At 36.9% G+C, this 21,794-nt stretch overlaps 2 protein-coding genes across 2 annotated transcripts in view; one reads left to right on the top strand and one right to left on the bottom strand.

The window, feature by feature from the left end:
- LOC115929473 (bifunctional glutamate/proline--tRNA ligase-like) overlaps positions 1-9,119 on the top strand; it is a 29,548-nt gene extending 20,429 nt beyond the window's left edge. The window contains 13 exon segments of the mRNA XM_030998457.1: positions 372-641; positions 1,157-1,280; positions 1,283-1,365; positions 1,778-1,850; positions 2,290-2,369; positions 2,872-3,129; positions 3,593-3,664; positions 4,189-4,314; positions 4,673-4,846; positions 5,445-5,605; positions 6,083-6,161; positions 6,796-6,860; positions 7,402-9,119. Of these exon segments, the coding sequence (XP_030854317.1) occupies positions 372-641; positions 1,157-1,280; positions 1,283-1,365; positions 1,778-1,850; positions 2,290-2,369; positions 2,872-3,129; positions 3,593-3,664; positions 4,189-4,314; positions 4,673-4,846; positions 5,445-5,605; positions 6,083-6,161; positions 6,796-6,860; positions 7,402-7,558 (1,722 nt within the window). The 3' untranslated portion in view covers positions 7,559-9,119.
- Positions 8,129-17,759, bottom strand: LOC105447089 (organic solute transporter subunit alpha-like). Its single transcript, XM_030998458.1, has 7 exons — positions 17,656-17,759; positions 16,630-16,793; positions 14,942-15,015; positions 13,263-13,421; positions 11,840-11,951; positions 10,785-11,037; positions 8,129-10,267 (listed from the first exon to the last, which is right to left on the bottom strand). Exons 1-7 carry the CDS (start codon positions 17,702-17,704, stop codon positions 10,050-10,052), a joined length of 1,029 nt encoding a protein of 342 aa, XP_030854318.1. The 5' UTR covers positions 17,705-17,759; the 3' UTR covers positions 8,129-10,049.
- Positions 17,760-21,794: the final 4,035 nt, after the last annotated feature.

Genomic DNA, 21,794 nt, shown 5'->3' with positions numbered 1-21,794 from the left:
TAACTTCATTCATTGACACTGAATTCTTTTATTCCCATATATAAAGGAATCACCAAGTTCCTATAGGCGATGCATTAAACAAATATCCAAGATGCAACTCTGGAAAGAAATGTCCTGTACTGTACTTTTTGGTAGAAAGTACATTAGAGGTGATAAAGATATAGCTTTTATAATTACTGCCAAGGAGGGAAAGAACATTTCTAAGATAAAGATTTGTAAAGAACGCTTGTGAAAAAAAAAAATTTGATTCTAGTTCATATTTATTCTAAAAATATTGTTCAATGTGTGTAAATACTTCTTACTTTTACTGAATTCTCTCAGTTTTAATTTAATGTAATCTCTATATTTATATATTCTCATGAAACATTCAGGGAGACATAGATGCCGCAGTGAAAGCACTGTTAGCATTGAAAGCTGACTACAAGGGTCTGACTGGCTCAGACTACAAGCCTCCAGGCGGCTCCTGCGATAGAGGCAAGAGCAAGGAGAAGAAAGAGAAGCAGAACAAGGCAGGTGGAGCCAAGCAGAAAGGAGGTGGAGCAGAGAGTAAGGAGAGCACGGCTGAGGGAGACTCTAAGAAGCAGACTAGACTAGGACTAGAAGCAAAGAAGGGAGAAGATCTCAGTGAATGGTATTCACAGGTAGGTTTGCTTTATCCACCGCTTTATCATGAAATATCAGGTAAAATTACTGTAAATCCAGCTTTTTTAAAGATTTTTTTATACTTTGCAACTCTAATGTAGTTGACATACATTGTTATGGAAATATGACCAATTCATACCAAAGTAGTATAGGCATTAAACAAACCACTAAACAAATTCCAAATTAATATTTTGCTTTTTAAATTCATAGATGGTTCTTGCATATTGCATAAGCTTCTTCTGTTTGTGTTTGCAAATACATTCTTGAAATAATACAAAAAGAAGCCTTAATAATATTCAAAGGTAAGATTCTGGTAGAATTTTCCTTATTTCCTTTTTTGTTAAAGATATTTTTTTAAAGCATAATTATGTGTATAACAACAGAATGACTTATATCAAAATACTGAATACAGCAGTGACATTTTCCAAAAACATGAAATTCAATAGAACTGTATAAATTGTGCATTAAACAACGCAATTATGCTTGAAATGTGTGTTGCTGTGCCTGTTTCTAGGTAATCACCAAGTCTGAGATGATTGAGTACTATGATGTGAGCGGTTGCTACGTGCTCCGTCCCTGGTCCTACTCCATCTGGGAGAAGATTGTTGCTTTCTTTGACGCTGGGATCAAGGAGCTTGGGTGGAGAACACCTACTTCCCCATCTTTGTATCCCAGGCAGCGCTGGAACGTGAGAAGGAACATATCGCTGACTTCTCACCAGAGGTATGTATGTTCACACTGTTCGGTTTCATGTTTTCTCTTACCACTATGAGATTGTCAGGGTAACTTAGAAAAAGAGCTGTTTTCATGATTGTAGTTCTAAATGATAAGGATATTGTGAATTTACATACATCTACAATGTCTATGAACACTTTATAGATATATTATTACCTTATTCATTGTATTTATGCAGTTCATGTGGTTTATTACTTCTACCAAATGTTGACAAAATACGTCACTGAGTGCAGTGTGTCTATATTATACCGGTATATTCTTATCTATATTCGTTAAAGGGAAGAAATATTTTTTGGGGGTGTAATTTTTAGTTGTTGTTGCATTGATTATTGTGTAAAACAACATTGCGCAAACATAATTTTATTTAGAGATTAAAGTGAGATTTCATGGTTCTTTGCAGGTTGCCTGGGTAACTAGAAGTGGTCAATCTGAGCTCGCTGAACCTATTGCCATCCGACCAACTAGTGAAACTGGTAAGAAAATAAATTTACTTTCTTCTATTCTTCTTTTCAAGTTCGAAGTATGACTTTCTGTCCCCTTACATGCCTGTGTGTTACATGTATGTTATTTATGCTTGAGTATAGTAATGATAGACTAATGTCATGTATACCTGTGATACGTGGTCTTGGCACAGCCCTTGTTTTGTGCTTGAACCTGAACTTTATTGATCACACCAGCATTCTTATATGTCATTTCATTTTACACATTAAGTACCCTATTGGCTCTACAAATACTCTTTGTTTTGGGGTGAAAAGAGCAAGAATAATAACAAAAACAACTTCATGTCTTATGGGATTCTGTGTATATGTCAAGGCTTGGGGTGAAATAAATATTTGAAATATTTTAATTCTCGAATTACAAGCATATAAACCATTTTAACTACAATGTGTATGTAATTGTTTTATATTTCAGCGATGTACACGTCCTACTCCAAGTGGGTCCAGTCGCACAGAGATCTACCGATCAAACTCAACCAGTGGTGCAACGTTGTGGTGAGTACATTCAATGATGCTGCTGTTATGTGATGCATTAGGGATTGTAGTCCAGATACAAGCAATGGAAATTATAGTAAATATGTCTGAAGTGAACAAGACAGTTATGTGCATGGCTAACAAGCACTTTGGTACACACTCAAAATTGATTGTGTCTCTGGATTCATGATGCTTTCACTGTCATAACTAAGTAGATAATTAATGACTTAGTTACTTTAGACTAGTTACATAGTGTAAGAACTACTTTGGCTAAGTGTGAACACTGTTTGCATTAATTAATGCTTCAAATAAACCAGACATTGCATTCCAACTATGCTAATGTGTGAACAAAAAGAGTGGCATGTATCTACAAGCCTAGCAGGCAATCAAGAGTAATATACATGAAATTTACAAAGCAGTATACATAAAATGTAAAAGATAGATATACAAGTTTACTTCAATTTTAAGACCAGTTTTACCTATTACCTTTAACAATATAAATATTACTTGTGTTTAATAACAGAGATGGGAGTTCAAGCATCCTCAGCCATTCCTGCGCACTCGTGAGTTCCTGTGGCAGGAAGGCCATACAGCATGGGCTAACAGAGAGGAATGCGTGGAGGAAGTATACACCATCCTAGAGCTCTATGCACAGGTGTATGAACACCTGCTAGCCATCCCGGTGATCAGGGGCGAGAAGACCCTCAAAGAGAAGTTTGCTGGAGGGGATTTCACCACCACTGTGGAAGCCTTCATCAAGGCCAGTGGTAGAGCTATTCAGGTAAGTTATCTATATATCTATGAGAACTAATAAATGAGAGAGTCCAAAACACAACTGCACGTCACCTTAAGTTTAGTTTCCCTGTGGAGAATGGCTTTTCTATTCCAGGATTATTATGTAATGTTGTAAATTGCCATGTTCCTTACTATGTAATTCCCATGGTATTTGCTTTTGTCTGAAAAGAATGATTGTTCAATGCCCTCCTGCATGAGTAGTTACAGTTAGCAGTGACAATATTTCACACAAGAGTTCTCCTATTCTCTTCCCAAAGCACGAGTTATTCCACTTGCATCAGTGAGAATAACAAACCTTTCAAAGCCCTATATTTTCTAGCTTTAAATCTATTCATTAATAGTGGCAGCTTCTTCCTTGAAGATGGCATTTTTATCACTGAAAAATTGGAGGATTAGAACCAATTAATGTTAATATTTATGTCTTGATCTTGCATGTATTTTGTAAATAGGGAGCTACATCTCACCATCTAGGGCAGAACTTTGCCAAGATGTTTGACATCAAGTTTGAGGATCCTGATGTGGTGAGTAGTGACTTAATGCCTTATATGATCATAGGGAATATAGTAAAGGACGAAAATTCCTTGGTTCTTATAGATGTAGAAGAGATCTAATTCATCAAAAGTTTTATCTGAGGTGCCTGAGAGTATGGATACTGTTTAAATTAAAATCTTTAATAGTAGAAATTATGAAACAATGAAATTAAGAAAAATAGAATTCAAGAGCTTCATATAAATATGAAATGATTTTCTTGTGGAAAAAAATCTTCCATATAAGTTTGTCTACAAGGCCACTCCTTCTTGCATCAGTTATATTAACAAATTAAATTGATATATAACAAGCGTATTAATTCTTTTTCTTCAATTACAAGGTTGCTAAGTTAAATAGTAAAGTTTTTGACGATTGGTCATTAGTAGAAGGCGTGGTCAAGGAGGGGAGGGGCTAAAAATATCCCAGTTCAGTATTAAAAGGCTGATGACATAAAGAAAAGTGGTTATATGATGTCAATTAAATCTCATTACCAAGTAATGTACCTTCCTTCTCTTAGCCGAATGCCCACAAGTATGTGTTCCAGAACTCGTGGGGTATAACCACCCGAACCATTGGTGTGATGTGTATGGTGCACGGAGATGATCAGGGTCTGGTGCTACCACCAAGAGTAGCTTGCGTTCAGGTGAGTGACTTCAAATAGTCCTGATTTATTAATGTTGTGTACATTTCACAGGATGTTTCTCATTCCTGATGCAGACTATAACATAGCATTGTGAGTTGAATGACTTCCAATTAGAAAGATATAAGAGACACATTCTCCATGGGATATTTACCAGTTAAAAATTAAAGTGTATAAAAGGCCATCTAGTCGATCACTGACTCCAAACAGTCGTAAAAGGTTTCGTTTTTTTAAAAACATTTTATGTAGTTATTTTGGGAAATCCCCTATACTTCGTAATATGCAACAGAGGTGTTATGTACTTGCAAGACTTCTGTATACATATATATTACTATGTTCACTTTATGGTTTGGATCAATAGGCTATCGTCATACCATGTGGCATCACAGCCAAGACTACCGATGAGCAGAAAAACAAACTTCTAGACAAGTGCCATAACTATGTGAAGATCCTGAAGGCTGGTGGAATCAGAGCTCAGAGTGATCTCAGAGATAACTACTCTCCTGGATGGAAGTTCAACCATTGGGAACTCAAGGTTAGTCATCAAGTTTCTCTCTGGTCTAATTTCTTTCTCTACTGCCCTCCAGTGTTTCTTTTTGCAAAGACTGTCAATGTAAGAAGTTACAATAAATTAGAGTTGTGTCAAAATTTGTGATGTTGAAATGTTTCTACAACACAAACTGTAGTGATAAATTCACCCCTGTCAATTCCTTCTCTATCCGAATTCTTAACGCCAATGCTTGACCGAACATACCCAACTCTAACCCTCAACCTAACCCCAAACCTCATTTCAACCCTAATCCTAAATCTCTGATGAAACCCATCCAACAGGAGATGTCACCATCAGAAATTCATGGAGTCAGAATTGTTGAATGTTTGTTGATTGTCTCTTCATTTTATTTGGTTATCATATCGGCTAGAATCCAACAAAAGGAGCCAAGCATGTATCATTTAAAGTGCTTTCACTGGGACCAGGTAATTTGAATGTGTGCTGTAACAATGTAACATCAGGTCAGGTTCTGTGTCCGGTACCTGTTAATTCCAAGATTCCATTGCTCCAGCCACTTTGCTATTGACCATTTCATGTAATTGATATATAATTTCTATTAATCTTTAACCTTGTTTAAATGTAGGGAGTGCCAGTGCGTATTGAGATTGGACCACGTGACATGAGCAAGCAGGAGTTCATCGCTTGCAGACGAGACAATGGAGCCAAGACCACCTTCCCTGAGGCTCAATCTGTTGCCAAGGTTACTGAGCTGCTTGACCAGATCCAAAATGACATGTTTGCTAAGTAAGTCATTGATTGCCATGGAATTGAACTTGATGTTCTCCATTAAACATGGTTAAACAAATTTCAAGATATCGGTGTAAGGGTAATCCCCTGCCTTCTCTCTCTCCCTCTCTCTCTGCACCCATCCCTTTCCCTCTCTCTCCCTCTCTCTCTCTCCCTCTCTCTCCCTCTCTCTCTCTCCTTCTCTCTCCCTTTATCTCTATCTCTCTCTTTCAGTCTTTCCCTTTCTTGCACTTCCCCCCACTCTCCCCTCTCTCTCTCTCTCTCTCTCTCTCTCTCTCTCTCTCTCTCTCTCTCTCTCTCTCTCTCTCTCTCTCTCCCTACCTACCTACCTACCTACCTACCTTCACCATTTCTTAAATACCAATTTATACATCAATGCAACATAATATACTTGTTTTATACTATGATGATATTTGCCCATTCACCATGTGATGATTGTTAAACAAAATTCTTTTTGTATATTTTTCTTCTCAGTGCTAAGAAGGATCTTGATGGTCACATTGCAGTGACCAGCTCCTGGAACGAGTTCTGCGATAGACTGGATGAAAAGAAGGTAAATACATTCCTTTCTAGGGTATTTGTATGAATACTTGTGTTACCAATCAATTATTCATGTTTTCTTCATAAGATTTAAAGACCCTTTGATTGATTAAATTAAAACAGAGGTGGAAATGCAAAGGACATGTTTTGAGCACCGGCACTGCACGTATGTTCTTGAGCAAGACATTTTATCTACATTGCTCCTCTCCACCCAGGTGTTAAATGGGTACCCAATAGAATACAAACATATTTTTGGTTGGATTAGCAAAAGGCAACCAGCTGGAATGCTCCCAGTCAGTAGAGAATGTGCACTGTAATGTGCAGAATAAGAATTCAATCCAGTAACTGGTTGATAATAATGCTGTAAGCGCTTTGGTATAATTGGTAATTCTAGGAGACGGTGTGAATTTATGAGAATCTCAAATTAGAGGGGAGCATCAGAGGATCTAGCTGAACAAATAAGCACATAATATGTTTTACCAAATTTCAATATTGATGTTCATGGAAACTAGAAACCATCACAAGCATGAAACTTTCTCAAATACTATGCCTGGCCAAGATCCATGAGATTCATGACAATTTCATGCTGCAAAAAAATTAGTTGATAGTGAGTCCAACTATTACATGATTATTGTTTTTATTTTCAGCTTCTCCTTGTTCCATACTGTGGTGATATTCCATGTGAAGACAGGATCAAGAAAGACAGTGCAAGGTTAGCTCCTACCCCTTTCATTTTTTTTCACATCCCTCATTTTCTTTTTGTTGAACCCTTCATGGCATATTCATTATGCTACATATTTCTGCAGAGAATTTCAACTTTGCTTATGATGTAAAAAGAAATGTCTTTTAATAAGGAGGTTTCATGTCAAAGAACCCAAAGTGCAAATTTGATATAGATGAAACATTGTACTATATGTTTAGGAGCTTCTTCAGTACCGTATCTAAACTTCAAGAGAAAATCCAGATTGAATCAGTCAAATGAATGGAAGTAGAATGCCATGAAATCTTGAATCACTCTATAATAAGTTGAAGTTCAAAAGATCATTCTATAATAGGTTTAAGATAAAAAGATGAACGATGAATACATTTATGTAAGAACTGTTGTGATATCTCCATCTAGGATCATGGTTACTTCCTTCAACGGTTTGTTAAAACCCCAAATCAAAGGCAAGGCTACATGCAAAATCCAATAGTTCATGATATGAGATTTCAATGAAGCCTAATCATGTCCTCTTGTTTCCATCCATTCACAGAGACCGAGATATGGTAGAAGGGGCTCCCTCTATGGGTGCGAAAGCATTGTGCATCCCATTCAAGCAGCCAGCGGAGATCTCTCCCGGTACGCACTGCATACTCCCAGACTGTAAGAATGATGCCAAGAAGTACACGCTCTTTGGACGTAGCTACTAGAGTGATCCACCCCTCCCACCCTGACACAATATAAACCACTGCCCCCCCCCCCCCCCTCCCCGATTTAATCATGTGCACTCATATTCCTATCCAATCCTTGCCCCATCAAGGCTATTAAAATGAAGTTTGGTACTCATTGCTACATACTTTTCTATTTATTGGTAGTTACTAAGATTAAATACTGTAAACGTTCTCTTTTTTTTACAAAGTGTTAATTATTGATGATTACAGTAGGGTGTACCATTCTGCTAGGATATGCCTGTTGGGTACAATTTTAGAAAGTAGCTTAAAAATGTTTTTATTTTCCTCACAAATTCTGAACTCTATTACAATTTTGAAGAAATCTTGGTCAAAAATGGTTTCTATTATTTTTGTTTAATGAATGAACTAGGGTCAGTGTTAATTAACATGACTTCATTTGGTGCACACTTTATAATATTTTATATGAAATTATGGACCCATATTTGTTCATATACATTCAAGACATATTTTTCTTAGGCTGATATTTAACTAACCTAGTAAGTTTAGATCTTATTGTAATAGACAAGAAGTATACAGGTAATCCAGGTATTAAGTTATTTCCATGTTTTATTCGAAGCACTGAACTAGAGCTTTTTTTTAAACACAAAAACAGGAACACACAACAAAGAATTGATACTTCAACTTCCAATGAATGACATGCATGAGGGAATTACATTATAACTAAGAGCAAATTTCTCTTGGCCACGAAACATACCAATACAGTTTATCATTCCGTGTTTGGGACAGTACCATGTCAGCAATAGAGAAAAAATTCTGCTAATGGTTGAGTTACTTATATCTACTACCACACATATATGAATAATATGTTTCATATTTGATTCCATATCAATATTTGTTGCTGAAGTTTGGATCCTAACGCATAATTATTATGAACTTTCTAAATCACAAGTTGTGTAGAACGCTTGTAATGGGACTGAAATTTGTTTAAAACTTGCCATTCTGTCACCAACATTCTTTTGTTGCTCATATTTTCTTGGAAAGGACAAAGTTCTTTGTGATAGTAATATTTCCTTAATTTGGCTGGGCTACTTAACAAATATTGGGAGGATATTGTGAATTGATATACCATTTTAATTTTAGTCGTTGTCATACTTGTATGCCCTTCTTTATGAATATGCCCAGCTGTCATATGTGTAGCACAAACATATTAAATTCAGGCATGACATTTCATTTACTTCATCAGCAATATGTATTGCAGTTTTCTCCATTTTACTATACTAAATTAATATTTGGTATTCAGCTCAGCAGTATATCATTGTTAGCAAATTCTACATTGACCCGGTTTAGGAGCAATGTATTTGTTTTGAAAGTTCAAAATCAAAAGCATTTGTCACATTTTTTAAACAGGAATGAAAGTATCACATGTGATGACAGATGATTGCTAGTGAAAGTTCCAAACTTTCAAATCAAGTTGAATTTCAGAATTCAAAATACATCCACCCTGCATTGAAATGTATAGCATAAGGAACATTATTTATAGATGTTTTAGCAGAAAATAAAATTTACTTTGATATCCCTATCTCTCATTGCATTACTATCAAATTGTTTTAATATGCATCTCTTTCATTAGTTGATGATTGATTTATTGAAATTGATTGATTGATTGATTAGTTGGTTGATTAATTGACTTTTTGATGGTACTGTACAGGATTTGATTGTTTTGATTGGTATGCTTAATTTAATTAATTGAGTGGCTGATTTATTTATTTATTTGATTGACTGATTGATCAATTCAATTAATTGGCTAACTGATTATTGATTGAATATTTTATTAATTTGATTAGAAAATTAGCTAGGATGGCTGATGAAAATCTGCATTAATCAATTTCATGATATGTCATACATTAAAAAGTTAGCTACAAACACCTGCAATTACGGCCAGTTACAAGAATTAGTCCAATATTTCAGTGCATATTTTAAAGTAACCATGTTAAACTTCTAGTTCTTTTGTACATAAAACAATTCATTACAAAGGTTAAATCTCTGACCTTAATGAGACATGGATATATATTTAACTTATCTAGACGACGATACGTAGTTTGAATACATACACTCCAACAACAACACTTTATTTCATAATTCACTTCAGAGCCCTGTTTCATCAAACTTGTTATCAATAACAAAAATGATAGAATTCTGTGACAAATACGTTCTCAGTCAATCAGTCGCCACGATTTCAGTAGCTTATAACAGTTATTGCAACTTGTTAATGATAACGAGGTTTATGAGAAAGCCCGGAAATAATGTTGTTTTGCAGATTGTGAAGATGCCTAACATCAAAGGTACTGTCTCTCTACCAAACGCCCGATATTGAACGCCCGAGATACATGTAACGTCACAGAAATCATTGTTTCATTCAAGACTTCCACTATCAAATATCTCCGTAGAAATAGATTCCCCTCTCTTCCATCTTCTTAATTTTCTTAGCTTTCTTAATGTTCCTTTGACGTCATAACTCCTTGACCACACCGAACGATTTCGAACGATCTTTAGGATGTAGTAAAGGAGCATTTTCATCTGGTGTCCCATCGCTGGGCATCATACCGGAGAACGTGCTTGGACGAACGCGTCTGATTCGGGTAACATTTCCATTGGTAGTGCGGAATATTAGAAGGGTTGGTATGAACATGATGGCACTCTCTACGGTCAGGAGGAAACAATGCCACTCTGGAAAAGAAAAAAGACTGTATGAATACATCAGAAATTAAAAAAATATAGAGTGAATGCTGCTTAAAAGAGAAAAAAATCACAAACATTAAGTATCTTACTGAAAATTTTAGTATACACTGCTAACAGAAGACATACGTATGTGTTCGGACTTTAGCACACATAAAATATATATCTTGATGCATTTTAATAGTATACTCGGCCACCCCCCCCCCCCCCCTTCTGCTCCTGTTTCTCTTTTTTTTTTCTCTTCTTTTTTTCTTCTTCTCCCCTTCTTATTGTTTCTTATTCCTTTAATTCCTTTTTTCCCCTTCCTTTTCTTCTTAGTCTTCTTTCTTGTCCTTCTTCTCCTCCTCATAATTCTCTTCTTCTCCTCTTTGTCCTCTTTCTTTTTCTTCCTCTATGATTTACCAGTCCTTTTTAAGAGATGTTCTTTCGGAAGGGTTCACGTTCAACAATTTTTTGAAAATTTCTAAATTTATCCATCCCTCATAAAACTATTATACAACCGACTTACGGTATCCCCTGTCGGGCGTGTCGAACGGTTTATTGCACTTGATGACGTCGAATCGAGTGAGGATGATGAGGAGAACGGATTGGACGTTGCTGAGAATGAGAGCCGTCTGCACACACAGAAACTTGATTTTGATTCTGTATGGTTTCAGAAAGTTTTTACTGGCGGAGAAGAAAACTATGAGGGCTGAGACAGCGAAGATGGCTGATACCAGTGTGATGCAGTTCAATATGAGCGTGGTAGTCGCGGCGACGTCCTTGATAAAAAAAATCAAAATGCATGAATAATACCATCAACACGTAGGGTGATCGACCAGCATAACAAAGCATTAACATATTTCTAATGCCGAAGTGTCTGAAATATTGTTTTATATAGAATTAAATTATGTCGGTAGAAGTGCTCAAAATTTTAGTGAAAGCTTAGAATATAAAAGTCGGCTAGTGTCCTGAAAATGTCTAGAATATCCAAGTTTCCTTCTTCCTCTACCCTCCCCCTCTCTATCTCTCCCCTCCCCCTCTCTCTCTGTCTCTCTGTCTCTCTCTTTCTCTCTATTTCTCTCTCTCTCTCTCTCTCTCTCTCTCTCTCTCTCTCTCTCTCTCTCTCTCTCTCTCTTTTCTCTCTCTCTTTTTTCTATATCTCTCCCATCATACCTATTACATTCCTATTACATACGATTATGACTTTTTGGTACCTGCATGCCTATGTAGCGTCCCGGCTCCGTTACACAAAACATGCCGCCTAGATAGCTATTGATCGTACGATTGATTATTGCGATTGATTGCACATAATGGTCAAAGCAATCAATCGCCATAATCGATCGTACGATCAATTGCTATCTAGGCGGCATATTTTGTCTTACAGGGCCCCGCTCTAGATATTAAACGTTTTTAATCAAACACACTCCACTCCTGCAACCATGCAGCTCCTTGAGTGGTTCACACTTACAGGGCAACAAGAAACAAGTTATAACGACCGAATAGACAAAAATTTCGTTGTGTATTCGAAATGAAAATTAATTTAAAAGACCCGATGACCCTAATAACAGTAAATATTTTTACCGGATTTTCATTGAGTGAGCCATCGATTTTCAACACCTCCGTGATGAAGAGAATGACAGGTCTAATGATAGCAGTCTGTAGAACACACGTCTCCAGTATACGGTAGTTTCTCCTTCAGATTGAAAGCAACAAAATGTGTCACAGAATCAGTTAGTAATGTTACATTGATGATTTCATGATAAAATGTCTGAATAACAGAAATTTAAAAGACCATTATATTGCGACTTACTTGATATACATTTTATTTCTGTTTAAATGCAAACTTAAAGTTCTAAAGGACTGAAATTAAGTACAGTTAAGTACACCCAAGGGAGACAAGAAAATTGATTTTTTATAGACAGGTGGTCTTTACGTACAGGTTCCTTTAGTACATGTTACAATGAGAAACCAATTCCAAGGGAAACAAACAAATGTGATCTTTGTAGACAGGGAGTCGTCGTTAAGTCTGGTTTGAACAGATTTGACTGTATATAGATAACAGGGTAGCTATCTCACCTACCTTTCTTTTCTTGTGTTTTATAAGCAATGCAAATTTTTAACACAAAAACTTCATGTAAACTGCTTTTTTGAAGCTGTTACTATCTTTGTTTCATCATTACTGACTCTGTAAATTAGTGTAAAGCCAGCATTTTTATAAGGGATGTAGACAAAACTAATATACCGACAAATTTAATAAGAAAACTGCAAACATCTGCCATTATTCACCGATTAATGGCAAAGTATTAATTAACTTTATGAACGCGATTTTTAAAGGTTCACCGTGAATGTTCGTGATATACATTTATGGTTAAACGTAACATGTACTCAGGCGCGTACGCAGGGGGGGGGGGGTTTGGGGGGTTAAACCCCCCCCCCCCCCCTTTGGAAATTTTTTGTGTGTAAACCCCCCTAAAAAAAACCTAAAACCCCCCCCTTTTGGATTTTTTTTTTTTTTTTTTTTTTTTTTTTTAAATTATTCCCATGGCCGACCTAAAAAAGGTGACCTTACCCCCCCCCCCCCCCCCCAACGGAGCAAAATGTCAAATTTCCAAATTTCGAGACCAAAAAAAAAAAAAAAAAAGTGTCCTCTTACCCCCCCCCCCCCCCCCCCCCCCCCCCCCCCCCCCCCCCCCCCCCCCCCCCCCCCCCCCCCCCCCCCCCCGCTTATTCAGCGGTCGGCTGAGTCGTTGCGATTTTTTTGGGACCAAAAAAAAAAAAAAAATGTGTCCTCTTACCCCCCCCCCCCCCCCCCCCCCCCCCGCTTATTCAGCGGCTGGCTGAGTCGTTGCGGACCGATTTATAAATGTTAAACCCCCCCCCCCCCCTTGAAAAAATCCTGGGTACGCGCCTGCATGTACTATATATACACAGCATGATTTCATAAGACAGAATCCTTTAAAAACTGGAAGCTGGAATTACCAATTTTAGTAAGGTAAGCTCTAACCTTGTCATTTCGAATTTCGGTAAGCACTGGAATAGACACAACAGTGGTGGTCTAGCGAGAGAAAACTTGGTTCCATTCATGGTAATGATCATGGCATCGAGACCACCGAAATAGTCAACAATCAAGGTGATGAACTGGTAAAGGCAGACGGCGAAAAATCTAAGAAACAAACAGTAACACGAATAATTTTGATATTGCTAGTCATCTTGAATTCATAACACTTTTATAACCAATTTATAGTTTAAAAAGGATAACACTGAATATTAAACAAAAATTGCTTGTAAGTCACACAACCAGCTGTCAATTTTGGAAGATGAAATCAGCAAATAGAAAATAGAGTACAATCAGAATAGGGATTTTATGACCAAAAGAAAATCAGTTGAGTAAAGGCATTACAGACATTTGCATATTGTATAAGAAATATATTTATCATGATTGATTGAGTGATTGATTGATTGATTTTATTCGCCAAGCCTCCAACATAAAACAATATAAAAGAATAACATATCAAAATTAAGTCAGCTTGAACAAGATAACCCACGAAATAATTTATATTCCAATTGTTAAACGTATAGAGACTTTCCGTTTTCTTGAAAGGGAAGACATTGAATATGGTTTATGTTACTTTAATCAGTGGGTACAATATTATCTCAGTTAGGAAACTAGGCTTGCGCATTTTTGTCATTAGACTTGATCTTTGATCAGGTAAGCCGATAAATTAAACTAAATTACCTTTCAGTTTCCTTATGTTATCGCGATATTGTTGACTCAAATATACATTATCTCATTTGTTTCAATGATCTGACGTCTTTTGACATTTTGCCCTTAGTATTGGGCGTTTATTCAATAACTAGTTACTTATCTCAGTGTTTACATTATTGTTAGGGAAGATCAATGATATCATATTTATCAATGCTCAAACTTAAGGGGAATATATCCAGGTCCAATAAAACTTATATAGCTTTTCTACAAAAAAACTGATTGAATGTATAGGCCTATATAGACCTATTCACCTGCAAGTTACATATTCAACAGGCAATTCTTAATTACTATTCATAAATTCACAAGTCAATCACTATTCTAATTTCTATTTATATTATTGGTATTTTTTCAATTAATATTTTTCTGTTATCGTTCCATATTAACTCTGATTGATTTTTAATTACATTTTATTTCATTGAGGAATGTGATCTCTTCCTTGAACAACAATTTTAATCATATGATAGAGAGTAAATGCAATACTTGAGAGAATCATAATTCAGTTTCGACTAGAATCATTTTCAGATAGAACGAAACGGTCTGCGTTTGATGCTGTTTTTCCAAAATCATTTTCTTAATCAATCTAAAAGCCTGCAATAATTTTTTCATATAAACTATACAATAATACACAATTGCGAATAAACAGTGGTAAACAATACTCGTCATGAAGTGCAGAAGTTTAAGGCAAAGTTGTACAAGGTAATATTATATGTTCATTTCTATTCCGCCCTTTTCCTTCTTTTCTAAGCGCATAGGGACTTTCTTTGTGTTAGTGATATGCGCTATACAAATAACGTTCATTATTATTATTATTATTATTATTATTATTATAAAAGAAAACAGGAGAAGATAAACATGAAATAAAATGATTAACGAATACAAATAGATTGGCTTGGAATGAAATCGATTAAAGTGCTTACGCTGTTCCAGTGAGAGTACATAATCCAGCTGCCCTTGGGATGTAAAGACCAAGTAAACATGTTGCACAGAAAACCTGCAGATTAATTGAACATTAGTTTTATCTTTATAATCAAATGATATCTTACATCAAAGAATTACTTCAACTCAAAGTCCAATCACACAGTCGTAGCCTGCGCAGTTCCACAGATAAATTATTGTTTCAGATTCCCCATGGCAAAACTAAAGTAACTCTTGGGGACCGTGCTTTTGCTATTGCTGCCCCCAAACTATGGAATAGCTTGCCAATAGAAATAAGAAGCACTCCATCTCTCAATGTTTTTAAATCCAATTTAAAAACTTATTTGTTCAACTGAGTGATCTTATTTTGTAGAATTTAGTAAAAAGGAGCTCTTAACCAGCGCAGCTGAATATATTTTTTATAAAAGCTGCGCTTTATAAATTTATTATTATTATTATTATTATTATTGATATCTCCAACAACGATAACGTTATGGTTGCATGAGATATGTATGTATAAAAGCAATATATTCACAAATTGGGCCCATCTAATACCAGACTCCCTGCAACATTACGGTAACCATAGTAACCAGGTATCATCAATCAGTGAATGAGGATAGGTGATTTAATCATAATCATCAATCAGAGGACCATGTGATTGAACACCCGAATCCATAATTCATTATCAATTCATTGTTACACTGTCAGAACCTACACTTATGAACAAAATCCGACCATAATTATGTTGCCGATAAAACGGCTTTCGGTTCTATGATGAAAAGAGCATGTGACAAGAGAAAACATTATCGTTCCCTCTTCTTTGTATTGTGGTATGTGATTAAGTTCGTTATAAATTCTCAATGTATAGCGAGTCATTAGCGATGTCATTACTGTTATTACCTGTTGTATTATCACTTGGATGATTCACTGCCCGTCTGACGTTTAATCATCGACTGATTAATTATTTTGTACTACCGGAATCAATTTCATCTCACACAATGGTGCCCTCTATACGGTATATAGGGTCGGTGCCGCAAATTCATTTCAGAATGGGAAACAAAGATAAACATTATGACAGCCAAGGCTAAACGCCTCTCACAAAAAAATAGTCTAAGGTCTCACTTAACCCATCCAGAAAAATAACCATACACAACGTAACTACATCAATGGTGAGCCGTACTATCTGACACATTAAACATAGTTTAATCGTGTTTTAATATTCTTAAACTAATATAGGACAATCGATGTCATCGATATACTGTGTGTAATAGAGAGTAATTCTTTTCATCTCTTGACTGGGGGAAGGGGGAGGTATGTAACAAATATCCCATCAAAATGTAATCATTTGATAAAATATATGTTTGCTTTCATCGGTTATCTTTGTATCTATAATTGATGATAATGATAATGATGATAATAATACTAATACTACTTATTACTACTAATGATAATATTAAGAAAAAGAAGAAGAAGAAGAAGAAGAAGAAGAAGAAGAAGAAGAAGAAGAAGAAGAAGACATGGGGAGAGAGTTGCAAATGTAGAACGTTAGTCGGGCTTGGATTCGAACCGTCAACCCTTGGATCGAGAGTCAAGTGAATAAACCACTATACCACGACACATCCACAATCTAATTAGCTGTTCGATTAATGCTACCCAAAGTGTTAATCATTATGGTAGCCCTTATACTTACCGGGTAGATGCCTATAAGCCAGACAATACTTGTTCGTCGATCACTATAGGGTATATACCTTAACACCCACAGCCAAGCTTCGAAGAATAGAATCACTTCTATCAATGTGATGATACTACATGTGATTAAGATCGGTAGCATCTGAGGGTTGTCCTCTAAAAGATCTTGAAATGAAAAAAAAAAAGAGAAATATATCATAAACACACCTTTGAATAACAAATCAAAGAAAGTTTTCTAAAACTTGATTTACTAATTTCCCATCAATCTGTAGTTTTTGATCGCTTTTACCCAAAACCCTTCCCAAAGAATGTACTTTGCTTTTCACACTCTTTTTGTCCCACTACAAATTATTTTGGAATGGAAATATGTGAATTGGTTATTTTGACAATTTTGGCATACTTTTTTTGAATCGAATTGAATTGAATTGAATTGAATTGTATTGAATACTAGGTCGGAACTTGACATAAAAATGGATTTTATTTGATTCATCATTAATGTATACTATATTTCATTTTACCAACAGTTTCTTTAAAAGTCCCATTTTTTGAAAACCGTCACATCTCTTTCCAAATGCCAATCTAAACAACCCCAATAGCATTGTAATCAGAGAGCGGAAAGCGTTCTTCCGTATAAATATCCGAGTGTATTAATGGTTACAAAACTTGGGATACAGAGAAGAGACCGGACAGAATCTATTTCCGTATAAATTCACCGAGCAAAGCGGGTTCTATACAACTAGTAATGAGATAATTCGAAAAAAAACACAATATTATTGAACTAGATATCGATTCCGTTGTTTACAGGTCATTAAAAATCACAATGCTTATAAGCAAGCATCATCTGCAGACACACTGATTATTGACGCAAAAGGAAGATCTAGATAGCAAGGCGTTGTGAAGTGCGTTCATCATCATTTACTAGAAATTTGACTCAGGAAACACGTTTGTGTTCATTTCATCATCATATACACACAAATTTCATTCTGGTATTCATGTAAGCAGATAAATATAATGATAATTGTCATACTTTCCAGCATTTCATTTGCCAGTGGAGTGTAGGAGCAGTTGTTTGCCATGGTTCGGTCATAAATCTCGCTCGTTCAGTTGATAATTGATCGTTAGAGTCCGATTTGAGAATGTCATTGATAGTTCAGTATCGGTACTCCAGTATACAGACAAGCGCACATAATCATACAAATAATCACATCCTTGTGACACGATGGTGTTATATCCAAGTTAAAACACTTTAGAGGTATAACAGCGTTGTGTAGAATCGTCGACCACTGTCTTGTTGAATAGAGCGATCTAGATTTGTGTGAAAAAGCACGATGCACTTTAGCCTTAGCGTGTGATATTGACATTTCAGTGGCAAGGGGTTCCGATAGGACTGAAAACCTTGTGTTTGTAAGAGCTTTTATTTATTTTAAAGACTTAGATCTCGAGGAAGATCAACATCGATGCATAATGGAGCTCTCGAGTTCAGGGGTGTTGCCAGACCAGTTGACCGCAGGGGGGGGGGGGGCGGAAAATATGCCAATAAGTTATATAGGGCAAACATGTCAAGCAATTATGTTTTCACAAAATTGCCGACATAGAAGTTTGAATTGGGTGTGACGGTTCTGGGATAATTACCCCCTGGGCAATCACCCCCGGAAACTACTACCGGGACAATTACCCCTCCCCCCCTCAAGGACAATTACTCCCCGGAAAATCACCCCCCCCCCCCCCTCCCTAAGGAAAACCACCCCGAGGATAATTTACTCCGGAAAATTACCCCCCCCCCCCCCCCCCGTGGACAATAAAATTACACCCGAAAAAATTATGATTTTATTTAAACCAACTTATTATCAGGGTGGACTTCCCATTTAATGAACAGGGGGTGGCCTAAAATTTGGGTGGGGGTCGTCCTTGGCTGTCCTGGGGGTGGTTGTACTTATGAGGGGTAATTTTCCGGGGGGTTATATTATTGTCCTTTGTGGGTAGTTTCCGGGGGGTAATTTCCCGGGGGTGATTGTCCAGGGGTAATTGTCTTGCATGATACGGCTCGGGTCACATCCACATTCGTACCATCTTGCGACTCTTCTGCTCAAATGCATGCGAGTACTGTGACATATCCTCCAGTACGTAGGCTTACAATAAAAGGGAAATTATTTGGGGGATAATGGTATGAACAAGGAGTCATGAATTAACCTACAGTATATTGAGTAAAGGATGTAATAGTTGGAACTCCTATGTAAATATCGTCCTCACACAGGGCTAAACACCGATTAATAGATAAACTAATCGAAAACTAAACTAAGTCATGGAGCTAGACCTCTGTAGACAAAGTGAACTTTGAACATTTTCATCATTGAAAAATCCCAAGACAAGTGATGTTATGAGCTGAATTGCAGGCACCGATAATGCATGGGAGTTTCAATTAAAGAGTGCAATGTGTATACGCGCTCAATATGTCTGCTTTTATTGTGAATTATTAAAAAATATAATTGATCATAATTTGGCATCAATATTTTTAGAGGTTATTGGCAGTGTACTTAATGAAGTCATTATAACCTCATCACCTGGCTACATTTTGAAGGTTACCGAGAGAGCTAGCGCTTACTTGATTGAACTTCGCACATCATTATTATGCCCAGTACCATTTTGACATTCAAAACCCATTTGCAGCAGTGGCGGATCCAGCAATTTCTTACCGGGGGGGGGGGGGGGCACAAAATTGCATGGGGTGAAATATATGAAAAACGATAGAGCGAGGCGTCAGCGGCGAGGGAGCGGAGCGACCAAGCGGGAGTGGGTCTAGCCGTCTGGGAGGGGGTCAGAACCCCTCTAGAGTAGAAAGCATTTGCAATTATAGTACCACAATAGGCGCATTTTTAGGCACTTCCTGAAGTAATATGACCATAAAAAGCAGTGCATGATAACGTCTTTTTAAATCAAGAAATAGTTTAATATACAGTTCCGGGGGGGGGGGGGGGTTGACCCAATGACGATGCGAAAACTGTGTGGGTCTGGACACAATCATGATGGCGTTTTTCTACGCACATCACATTTTCACTTAGCAGCCCAAGGGGGGGGGGGGGTGGGTTAAACCCCTTAACCCCCCTCCCCCGTTGATCCGCCACTGCCAATAGTAGGGATTTCTTTCGTTTTACTTCTCATTATTCTTCTTTCCCCCCTTTTTTATCCTCCGTCTTTCCCACCTTCTTCCTTTTCCGCCTTTGCTCTCCTCTCTCTTCCCCTTTCTTTCTTTCCCCTCCTTTTTCTCCTTTCCCCTTTTCTCTCCTTTTCTCTCTTTTCTTTTCCCCCGAGTCCCCCCTTTTTTTTTACCGGGGGGGGGGGGGGGGCACGTGCCCCCTAGATCCGCTACTGTGCAGTATCGGTATATTATCTTCGATACATCCCATTACATGTATTTTATTTTCAGTTAAAAAATTACGATATTTTTTTGCTACTCTCCACCTAGGTGTTAAATGGGTACTCGGTAGGATGCGACCGTCATTGTTGGTCAAACAGCTTGTGAGCGTCATGTAACGCCCGGCTGGAATGCTCCCCAGGGAGTGGAGATTGTGCACACAGTGTGTGCGGGCAAGCACTGAATCCAATGACCGGGGTAATAGTATATCTGTAAAAGCGCTTAGAGATTTTGTATTAAGCGCTATATAATTTTTTTTTTTTTTTTTATATATTTGTTTACAGTTCTTTAATGTACAAATTTGTTTCCTCCTGAATCGGGGGTAAGAAGGCTTTAAAGGTTCATTTTCCTTATCCTGATCTAAAGATTACATTAACGATTTTGTTTCCCTTCACGATTTTATATAAATATATACTGTATAATTACTTTCGCAATTTTATTGTAACGAAGGTGACTATTGATGTGCGGTCTTCATACTTTTCAAAGAATACGTATACTCATTACTTGCTGGTGAGATACAGAGCAGAACAAATGATAATGTGTTTTTAAAATTAAAAAATGACGAAGGAAACCGAACAGAGCAGAAAGTAGATTGCTCTTTGACAATTTAGATAATTGCCTCTAACTTCATGATAAATTGATGGTTTAACGTTTGTTTACTGGTTTGAGAGAGCATGAAAATGATGATTGGAAATCGGCCAAAGCGGTTAATGGATTTGATCAGTGATCTGAAGTGTGAATACCAACTATGTCATTAAATTATTAATGAAAACACTTTATGCGTTATTCGGTCGTTGGATTAAGTTATCCCTGAAAACCATTCAGCCTAAAAGAAATAGGACTTAAAGATGTGCGTGGTTTACATTTGTTTGTCGAGCTGAGCTTTAATTATGTTACATTGTTAGAATGTTGAGGCAGAAGAATAGGCAGAAGAATAGTTTCATTATTTCATTATAGTTTTTCAGTAATACAATTATAATGTTTATTTCTTTTTAGTTAGTGGATATTCTATTTTCAAGGGATTGATTAAGCCTTGCAAGCAACTTTGTTATGTTAAGTAGACCCACCATTTAAAAAGGCACAACCCAGCCCCCCCCCCCCCCCCCCTTACCCATGTCAGTGTATTCACTCAGCTCGTTGTTACATGTAGGCCAATGCCTATAATGATTACTATGGCATTTTTCCATGCACTTTTTCACTTTGTTCATCAAACGATCGCTATAGTTTTTTCACGATGGTATACCAAGTCATCGCTTTTCCAAACTTTGTACACATCAAACTGTAAAACGGCACATCTGTAGGCCAATTTCTTATTATAAATAACCTTGCGTCGAAAGTTGTGGTTTTGACACTTCAAAAGGAAATCAATACTTTTCATGTTGAACTTTTTATCATGTCTGTACACCCACACGGCACACGAGGACAATAATAGATTTGGGGGCTGACCCTAAGCTCAGCAGACCAAGCAACGTATAAACAGGCTACCTAGCAACCTCCTTCTGTCGCCGCTTCATCGCACCGGAGACACAGCTTTCAGAATGTGTCCATGCACACACAGCGCAGACGACCGCTATATGCTAACATTGGTTTGTACGTGGAGTATACACCGTTTACTCCCGATGCACCTGTAACAGCCTTGGTAATTGGTTTCTTCATTGATTTTAGTTTTTTTTTTTTTTTTAGTTGTTGGAAAGTTGGAGAAGTGTGACACGCTATATTTTATTTTATTCGTGTAATCCGGAGAAGTAAGTTTC

Source organism: Strongylocentrotus purpuratus, unplaced genomic scaffold (assembly GCF_000002235.5).
Source record: "Strongylocentrotus purpuratus isolate Spur 01 unplaced genomic scaffold, Spur_5.0 spur5_scaffold_5, whole genome shotgun sequence".
NCBI lineage: Eukaryota > Metazoa > Echinodermata > Echinoidea > Camarodonta > Strongylocentrotidae > Strongylocentrotus > Strongylocentrotus purpuratus.
This window is presented reverse-complemented; position numbering and strand designations above follow the sequence as displayed.